This window comes from Bombus vosnesenskii, unplaced genomic scaffold (assembly GCF_011952255.1).
Source record: "Bombus vosnesenskii isolate JDL3184/JDL3185 unplaced genomic scaffold, Bvos_JDL3184-5_v1.1 scf7180000013353, whole genome shotgun sequence".
NCBI lineage: Eukaryota > Metazoa > Arthropoda > Insecta > Hymenoptera > Apidae > Bombus > Bombus vosnesenskii.
Window position 1 is genome coordinate 322,501 of NW_022882989.1, and position 10,029 is coordinate 332,529.

A 10,029-nucleotide genomic window follows, 5' to 3' on the forward strand; every position below is an offset into this window, starting at 1 on the left:
ACAATGATTACATGGATGGACAGTGGGTAGATATAGGTACAGGTGAACAAATAACAGAAGATTTCAAGTAACTAAGCGAAACGATACGTATCTGTCAGTGAACAGAACAGGCTACCTAGTAATAATAATCTAATTTTAAGAAACGAAATCATTAGTGATTATTTATTAGAATTTCGATGCACAGACGTTCTTTCATATAGTATAAAATTAGTACTTGCTAGTCCAAAGTGCAAATGTAATATTCCTAATAATAGGCAAGCGACTCGTTATAATCACCGTTTCTACTTCTGCCGTTTTATTCCTCTTTCCGTATTATGAAAGATCAAATATAAAATCGATTTACGACATAGCATGCACTTTAATGATATTCAGAATGAGTTTTACACTGACTACGTTTTGTACAAGTAATACCGAGTTGTGTAAAAACTAATAGACTTGATAAATACTTTAATATTTCATCATCTAAAATTGAAAAGTCGGTATTCAATTTGCTTTGTGATAAATTAGTTATATGTACATCGCGTGCCATGTTGTTTGTTTGTACTGCAAAAACTCGTACGAACAATATGAAAATACGTAGATTTTATACTTTTACGCAAAGTATAAAGCGATAATATACACGATATATAATTTTCATTGTGATTTATGTGATTCTAAGTGATATGATACTTCAATTTCATGAGTTGTTCCTCGTTAACGAATATATAAGTATATCTGCTACCGTACAGATATTTTTAACAGTCAACGGGCTACGTTTTCTTCAGGGTGCCATGCGTCATACTATTTCTTGCCCATGGTAATATTAATAACTCTTTTTTATTTATTATATAATATCGTCCAGATGGGTGTACTACGTGCTGCTCATTTTCATCGCTTGTACAAAAATGTATGAGATGATATTATGCATGTTACGATGATGGCTAATATTATCGATTACGAACAACAAATTGAAAGGTGTACGTATGGCAATAAATTGAAAATGCATTTGTATTTGCCGTAACTGGAGATATATTTTGTTAATGATGATGATACTGATGATGACGATAAGTAAACAGGAAGGGAGAACGGGAGCGGACACAGAAAAAATCGATTAGAAAATTTGTTGTTGTGTAAATTAATATGTAGATATGTCTGAATGATGATACGAGTATCGTAGTTCAAGTTTTTGGGTAATTTCTTACTTAATTCGAAGAGGCTAAATACCAATGTAGGCTACTGTATGTGTTTGTAGCAATACATATATTCCATGAATTAGACGTAAGCATTTTATATTTATAGATACATTCATTGTTGTGTGCAAGTTACTGCACAAGTATAACGTTCAAGTTAAATGTATATAAACTTTATTGATTTTCCTTTGTGATATCTTTCTTGCCATTATTTTACTTTCTGTTTGTTTCTTTTTTCTAGATTATACGATACGTTATTTTCATTTGAATAGAAAATTTGTGAAAAGAGCAACATTTTCGATCTTTTCGTAGAATCTTTTTCAAATCTAAAAAAAGACGCGCGGTGCTACATGGAACTCTGTTGTGTTCGTGGCCCCGTTGTCAAACGGGAGACTTCCAATACCTAAAAGCCTTATAGTCGTTATTTCCTTTTCTCATATGTACGTTGTGTAATTCTCGTTAGCGTATATTTGTTCGTTTCAGTGCGTAAATCGTGCATATTAACGTTAATATGTTTAATAAATATGCTCGTACGCATAAAACGCAAGTTCATCTTTTAAATAGGCATAAGTAAATGTGAGCAGACAATAATGATTAAAGTTGCAAGATTAATATAGTTGAGAAGAATAAAAAATATGTATACACGTATATTACTAATATTACATACAATTAAGTATGTTATTTTGTTTTATTAGTATGCAATACAAATAGAAAAATATATAATTAATTATACAATTGTGTATATTACGTAGTGCGATAATATTATACCGAGTAATAATTATCAATTTGTTAGAAACTTTTCCAATATGTATAATATCCATATGTGAAAAGGTACCACATACTAGATTAATATTTTATATTTTGTAAATGTTTCAAACATTTTCTACATATAATTACATCGTGTTAATTTCATAGTTTTACGAGTTTTAGTTTATGAAACCCGATAAAATCAAATGTTTGTATAGGTCATTTCGTACGACAAAATGATCCGATAAAAGTAATTATTTTCTAACAAATGACGTTTGAAAATTTGAAACAAAGATCTCAACGAAATCATCCATCATTTATTCGATACGTGTCTACGTATTCGTCTTATAAAAATTCAAGCAAGCGTATGTAAGTACGATAGGTTACTTACACGACGTATATATGTATATTGACAAGGACTACAGTCGGTTTGGGCTAGTCGCATTGAAATTTATTCCAAAGATGAGAATCTACTTTCTGCTATAGAAATGCAAATAAAGGTCATAGAAGACACTGAATATAGATCGAGGTCGTAAGGCACACTTACATGATTGTAAATACGCATATAGAATTCAAAGAAGGATTTCAATGTTTTAATGATGATGCTGTTTAAGTGCTCGAATTGCTTTATTTTATATACGTTAAACGGTGCCAAAGTGAAATTTTTCATTCAACATTATCTATTGTGTGATGATCGATTACCTGTGTTGTTATATTTTCTATTGCTTTCAATTATGAACGAACTATATGTAAAGTCTGCGTTACATTTAATTACGTTCTAATTAACACGCGGAGAATGGATTATTTCGAAACATTTCGAATTATGTATACTTATTATTTTTATTCGTTCTAGTGCCATAACGTATTCTACTTTATTGTATAGTCAATTGTGCAGTTATTTCAATAAAATGCTTCTCTTCTTTATTCCAAAAATATGTGCTTTAACATGTAGGAATATATGTATACAAATAGAGTATTATAGTAAAATTAATACTAAAAACGATTGAAATATATTTTGTATATCATACCTGTAGCAACAATATTATATGTAATACAAGTGAACATATATTTTGAGCAAGTTTACTGTCATTTGTTACTGTCATCGTGTTGTTCAAAATCAGTGTATTCCCAAGAAAGCAAGAAATTCTCTCTTAAGTCTATTTGTAAGTTGCTTATGTTCAAACACTGAAAAATTACTTTAGGTAATTCATATTTTTACATGTTGAATATGCAAAAAAAGATAAAAGTTATACAATCAGAACAATTTCATTAGAATTTGAAAATAGTTGTCACGCTTTTATCATTCTAATTATAAGAATAGAAAACTCACATTTTCTTTGCTGTCATATTTAAATTGTATTTCGTGATTGTTTAAAGATACTCGTGAAATATTAGATGTTATTCCCCATATTTGTATTCCTCCTAAGATCATTTTTTCATTAAAAGAACTCTTCATTGCTTTGGCAGTGGATAGAGTATCATTCTCAATGGTGAAAACTGACCATACAAATTGTTCCTTCTCCAGCGAATCTGTAAATACACATCCGCTTATTAAAACAAGCTTATGCAAAATTTAAGTAATTATGTAGAAAAGGGCGTGCTTTATCATTCTTATTGATTTTGATATATGTTGTTGAGATCAGCATTCTGAGTAATTTCACTTTTACGTGCATATGACCACCGCTCAACTTTAGTTTCCGATGGTATTTTGATTATTAGGCAATAAATATAAAAAATAATTACAGTTTTATTTTTTGAGACTGCCGTAATCGTATTACCGATGAGACAAAAATTCTGTTATAGACCCAGCATAATGTTCCATGTGAACATTATGTTCAATGAAATCAATTAGATGGTCTCTCCTATATTATTATCATAAATTCCATATACATTTATTATTTAACCTAAATCTTACCTGAACCAGCTCAAACCAACAGTCGAACCGAAATCTAGTCCTAAAAAGATCATATACATTTCGCAAAACTAAGGCCGAACGGCGGTCAATGAAATCAGTAAGGTCTATCCTTTTCTATAGAAATTAATACTACTAACTATGGCATCAATGCAATATATACCTAAACTATCGCCATCATCCCAATATAGTTCGCCTTTTGCCTTTTTCACATGATCCAAAGTAATCAATAATTCGAAATTATTCTTTCTACTGCTAGTTGTAGTATCAGCTGGTTTCTGTACTGGTAAAATGGATCCTCCGCGAATCATCAATGGTATAGTATCGAGTGGCGCATTCATCGTGTAATATTTACCCAGCGCGAAGACGGATTCTTTTGTATAAAAATTATACCACACTCCATGTGGTAAATAAGCTGATACTTTCGTTTTGTTCTAATAATCAGGAATGGAGTGCATCAAAAAAAAAAAAAAAAAATATGACTGTTTTAACTATTTAAATATTAGTGATTTATTAACATGGACCTTAACTTACTTCTTCTAAAACTGGAATTATCATCAAAGAACTACCCCATAAGAACTGAGTGTCGATATCGTATGTGGCCGAATCGTTCGAGTATCTAAAAGAATGTTAAATCTTACAAGCACTCTAAACAGGTCGTATATGGTCAATACACTTACTCAAAGAATAATGGTCGTGCTACAGTTTCTCCAAATTTATGTGCTCGAAATAATAACGTATATAAATAGGGTAACAACCAGTAACGTATCGTAAGGGCACGCTTTGATGATTTTATTACTAAATCGCCCATAGCAACTGGATCTTGTTCCTATAAATGATATATAATAATAATATTAGACATATCGTTTGAAAGAAATAATTGAATTTAATGGTCTTCATGCAGTAAGAATTCATAAATACAAACGATTGTATCGTCGGAATTATGATTACGAGAAAAAGGATAAAATGCACCAAGTTGCATCCAACGATTACATAATGCCGCTGTTGTATTTCCATTAAATCCACAAATGTCAGCACCAACCATTGGTATTTGGTAAAAATTCATCAACAATATTGCTGGAATACTCATTTTTAAATCGTGCCTAACGTATGTCCAATGTATTACGTAAAATGCGAATATTTAATAAATATTTATGAATATTTATAAACACTAGGCGCAACAATTACCATGAGGAATAAACATCTCCTGTCCAATGACCAGCATAGTGCCCATGACCCACCCAAGTTGAACGCGATATTATAAATGGTCTTTTTCGTCGAATATTGGTCAGTGCACTGTGTACATTGCCAATGTTACGTAATTTAACTATGCTTTATACTTCACTTATAAGTTCTTTTATGATTAATAGCGTACTTACTAATTCGTTGCTATTGCTTGACTTGTGCCATAAGTATTATGAAGATCATAATGAAGACCTAAGTAATGCTTAGCGTTCATGCACAATGTTTTTGTTGCGAGTATGTCTCCTACAACGTTCGGTACATATTTTGGATAATCCAATTTACTTTTTGGACATCCATTTTTATGTCCATCGTAAAAATTAGATGGCTCATTCATATCCTAGCAGTAGGTAAAAACACAAAGCAAAGATGAATATTATTAATGTAAGACAATTTTATTTTCACTAATAGATAATAGAAAATATGTATGCATACGATCCAAGCACCGTCGTATGCAAAACTATCATGCATGTTGCTCATCATGTGGAAATAATAGTTTTGCGTTTTGGGATTCGTAAAATCAGGCCACACAGTAGAAACAAAATTCCACGTCTTGCCAACAAATGGCTGATCAGTTGCTCCATCTTTTATAAATATATCTTCTTTCATACCTTCATCATATGGCAAATAAGTTCCGTGCTTTTCAGAACCAGATATTCCCGCATCGATTAAGGGAATATAATGCATTCCTCTCTACAATATATAGAATGTTATGCATCATATTAAATTTGTATATTTTTTACATGTATATATAACTTCAAATCATACTGAATGTATTTCATTCACAAATTGTGGTAACTCCTTAAATGTTTTTGGATTATATGTGAAATCGTTATTTTTATCCATGTAATCTAAATCATTCCATTGAGTATCCTGAAAATAAAATGAATGAAAATGGTTAAACTTCATCTATTACATATTCGTTTAAAGAATATGAATTTAATGATTTATGTAAAACATGTTACAAATGGAATTCCCGCTGCTATGGTTCTATTCCATATTTCCTTTGTTTTTTCTAAGGTTCCATATCCGTATCTGCACAATTTTGGAAAATATAATAAGAATATAATAACAATTATTTTGCAATGAGATAACTTTCCTACCTGCATAAATGAAAACCAAGAGACCAATATGGTGGGAGAAATGGTTTGCCTATTATCTCAGAATATTGTTTTATGACATCTATCGGGGTTGGACCCAGAAAGAAATATATATCAAAAACACCGCCAATAGTTCGAAAGGTAATAGCAGGCGACGGTTGTAATATCACATCTACAAATAGCAGACGTTATGACACATATTTCAGCGAATTATATAATATAAAGAAAAGATTACTTTTAACATCATTTACCCATTGCATTACTATTGAGAAATAGAAGCCCGTGAGACCTTCCGGAATTTTCAATTATGAGATAGAAGGGATGAGATCCATATAAATTTGCCTAGATTTTGAAAGCTTGTCTTTATAAATATATATGTTAAAAAATGTCAAGTAGAAACAAAGTGTAAATTTAAATAATGTCTTAAAATGAATCAACATACATTTTCTATTGGTGGTTGATCCTTGTTCAATAATGTAAACATTTGCCAATTAGTATTTAATTTTAGCTTCGTTTTATGTTCGCCAATACCATAAATATTATGGCTCGGCAAAAGAGCGCTTATCTGCAAAAACTGATCAGCAAATATGAAACCTCCTGTATTAATAGAGTCAAATCTGGATATGAAAAAAATAAAAATAGTTGTATTATATATACATATGTGTATATACGTATATACATAGCTGTCCAGTTTATCTGTGAACAGTTAAATATTTCGAGAAATATAAAAGATACGTAAAAATGATTCAGGCAAAGATTAGAATATTAAGAGTCTCATACGTTGGTATTTATATCACCTTGAAATGATCCTGAAGTGCCCTGTGAACATTACATTAAAGTTTTTAAATGCATCTCTATATTTTTTATTATATATTTTTATAGCTGATACATATACGTAACATAATTTCGAAATATAAAATGATAAAGTTACCAAAATACTGCCAACATTGTAATAAAAACTATACAAGAAACTTTAATGCAATACTCTTAGGTCATTTCAAGATCACTTCAAGATGATATACCAGAAATACCAGCACGAATGTACCCCTAATATGCTCAAACTTTTGTCTGAATCAATCTCTTGTATCTCTCATATTTTTTTGAGATATTTAACTGTTTATAGATAAACTGGACACACTATATGTATATATGTTCATACACATATAGGATAAAAGTAACACAAAATTCATATGTTACAAATGTTACTCACATCACTGTATCATCTAAGGTTCTGTATACTTTAAAACCAGGTTTAGTATTATCAATTTCTAATTTGTATTTTGCATTAACGTTTTTTTGAAAAAATGGTTTGGGATCTGCTCTGAGAGGCCATGGTGGTTCATATCGTTTCTTAAGAGGATCATATATTTTTATACGTAGAATAGTATCATCTATAGTGCTGGTTTCTACTTTAACCAGTGGTAGGTCATCTTCATAAAAGGAGCTTTTTATTTGTTTGAGGAATCCAAAAAAGTTGTTTCCTTCTTTACTAAAATTTTGATACCTGTATATGCTCCAATCACTTGGATAATAACAATATGGAAGATTCAAAGGAACAGGTCTTGTCGTTGATATTTTTTTGTTAAGAGAATTCCAACAACAACCTCTATTTCTACAGGATAATTCGGATGCTCCATCTTCAGGATGACAATCAAAGCGTAATGTAACGGGAATGTTATTGCACTGCTTCTAATGAATAAAAGTTATAAAACAATGATTATTATAACCTGCAATCATGCTTTTTAATTATAATATTTGAAACTCACTTGCACAATTCTAGGAAATTTCAATATTGTGTCATGAGATTCTATATCATATTCAAAATTTTCTTTTTTAGATAATATCATAGAATCATTAACCAGTTTATAATTCGTATTCTGTAGAATTTCGTCATTTCTAGAGATTATATCTATTTTATATTCTTCTATAATAATGCATTTGCTTTGTTGTAAAAATACTATTATTATACCAAGCAGAATAATGAACATGATCAATTTCAGAAAATTATATGTTAATATATACTTGGAATATCTATCTAAAACCTTATTTTTTGGTACAAATTGTTGTATATCTTTCACATTCATTTCTATTGTTTTTATAAATTTCTTCATTCGTTAATTCGTTAATTAACTTCGGTATTTTGTATCTCTTTGAGTATTAAATAGGCCACCACCTTTAATAAGAAAATTAAATAGAATTAGGTTGAAAATAAGAAAGTTGATAAAAAACAGTTAAAAGGACTAAAATTTACCAATGAAAAGTAATCTAAGATATCAGTTTCTATACAAATATATCTATAATACATAACATAATAATACATAACCTTTAAGAGCCACGTACAAAAGATAACCATATACATACTATTAATACATATAAGAAACATGAATCTTCATTATTTTTACAGACTTATGCACGTTGTAATACGTCAAACATGATTATCTTCTACAATAATATATTTAACTAAATTTCCCACTATATATATTTTATTAGTATTAAAATGTTCTCTTATATACAACATGAAAATCCCACTTATCATCGAGCATTATTTTGTACAGAGAGGAAATGAGAATGCTCACTGCTCACGCTACTGATACTATGTAGACACTTAGGTAAGTACATGATACATGGCGTTTGGGGCGACCATTTTATGACAATAAACGGCTCGCAGTTGCTTCACATATCTTTGCATCTGTAAGACAACACTAATGTAACGATGAAACTTATCTATTTTTAATACTTTGTTAATTAAAAATTTTATTAACATAGTGAAATTTTTTTGATTAAAATGAGACCACGATATTGTTATATAATTCGATCATATTGTTTGGCCTTATAAATTTTCCTTCTTCGATCGTCAGTCGGTCGCTATGATTTGTAGCTGCACAATATTCAGCTAGTTTTTAGCATGATTGATCTGTTTTGCACGCGAATTAAGAATGTTCCTAGTAATGTTTTGTTGTCCTTTCCTAATTTCCTTGTATATATATATATGTATATATATACACACAATATATATATATATATATATATATATATATATATATATATATATATATATATATATGTCGGAGATGAAAGAACACCGGAGCCTTTGGAATTTTGAATAATCCCGCAACATTGTAATCTAGAGTCTACTATAGCTGTAATTGAACAATTGTAGTTATTCAATCCGATTGTAATTGTTCGCGAGTTGTGATAATGAGCTTGGGCTCGAGGCGACAGCTAGTCGCTGAACGTAGCCGCGGTCACGGGATGAACGCTTTGTCTAACAAAGGTATGGAGTAATTCTATAGCTCTCCTTAAAAGAAATATTCGTGGCGGCACGCGACAGTAAACATTCCAACGGTTTCTGTCCCGTGGCTCGCCACACGCAAACCCTATTCTTCGAGCAAGATGATTGCTAGAGTCGATGCGTCTCCGCAGTACATGTTCAGCTAGCCCGAAGGTCCGTTATAAATCTTAAGATTTAGTTGACTAAAGTCCTTTAAACAAACAGTCTTTGTCCCAGCTACGGGAAGATAGGAGAGACCTATTTTTCAACGAACGGCGTCTCCCACTAGCAACTTTCCCTCGAGGGCGACTAGCATCTTTTTCTAACCACCGATATGGAGATTGACCAATTAGCAGCAACGCCAAATTCCCTCACCTTCTGAACGATGGCTATCCTCGACGAATCCGATAATCTCGTGTCCTCAAACACACTCCATCATAGTTTTCCTCTGCAGCATCACCGCGACGGAGAGTCATTCTCTCGTGTACATCACTAGTATCGCGAGTGTCTAACCGCCGCGGTTGATTGTCGAGTCGGTAGTATCCATACCCGTATTAACAGACCGTACCTTCGTTATAACACGACGAT

At 31.1% G+C, this 10,029-nt stretch overlaps 2 protein-coding genes across 3 annotated transcripts in view; one reads left to right on the top strand and one right to left on the bottom strand.

The window, feature by feature from the left end:
- LOC117237022 (zinc finger protein 33A-like) overlaps positions 1-2,843 on the top strand; it is a 6,521-nt gene extending 3,678 nt beyond the window's left edge. Inside the window, exon 1 of the mRNA XM_033500595.1 lies at positions 1-2,843. This exon is cut by the window's left edge and continues 3,678 nt beyond it. The gene's annotated coding sequence lies outside the window, so the exon portion shown is untranslated.
- Positions 2,844-2,903: 60 nt separating this feature from the next.
- On the bottom strand, positions 2,904-8,512 carry LOC117237021 (lysosomal alpha-glucosidase-like). Of its 2 annotated transcripts, XM_033500593.1 has the most exons (17): positions 8,496-8,512; positions 7,937-8,344; positions 7,381-7,859; positions 6,613-6,787; positions 6,422-6,512; positions 6,174-6,342; positions 6,036-6,105; positions 5,839-5,943; positions 5,506-5,763; positions 5,208-5,410; positions 5,017-5,124; positions 4,754-4,931; positions 4,509-4,657; positions 4,363-4,447; positions 3,992-4,262; positions 3,247-3,446; positions 2,904-3,101 (listed from the first exon to the last, which is right to left on the bottom strand). In XM_033500593.1, exons 2-17 carry the CDS (start codon positions 8,279-8,281, stop codon positions 3,003-3,005), a joined length of 2,985 nt encoding a protein of 994 aa, XP_033356484.1. In that variant the 5' UTR covers positions 8,282-8,344; positions 8,496-8,512; the 3' UTR covers positions 2,904-3,002. The 2 variants fall into 2 exon arrangements, with proteins under 2 accessions (XP_033356484.1, XP_033356485.1); XM_033500594.1 differs by lacking the exon at positions 8,496-8,512 and having other exon boundaries at positions 7,937-8,346.
- Between the last annotated feature and the right edge of the window lie 1,517 nt (positions 8,513-10,029).

Coding starts and splice junctions, on each gene's coding strand:
- LOC117237021 (XM_033500593.1), bottom strand. CDS start 8,281: ATGAAGAAATTTATAAAAACAATAGAAATGAATGTGAAAGATATACAA. Junction 6,343..6,421: donor TCTCAATAGTAATGCAATGG/GTAAATGATGTT, acceptor TGCTATTTGTAG/ATGTGATATTACAACCGTCG. Junction 4,658..4,753: donor ATAATTCCGACGATACAATC/GTTTGTATTTAT, acceptor TATCATTTATAG/GAACAAGATCCAGTTGCTAT.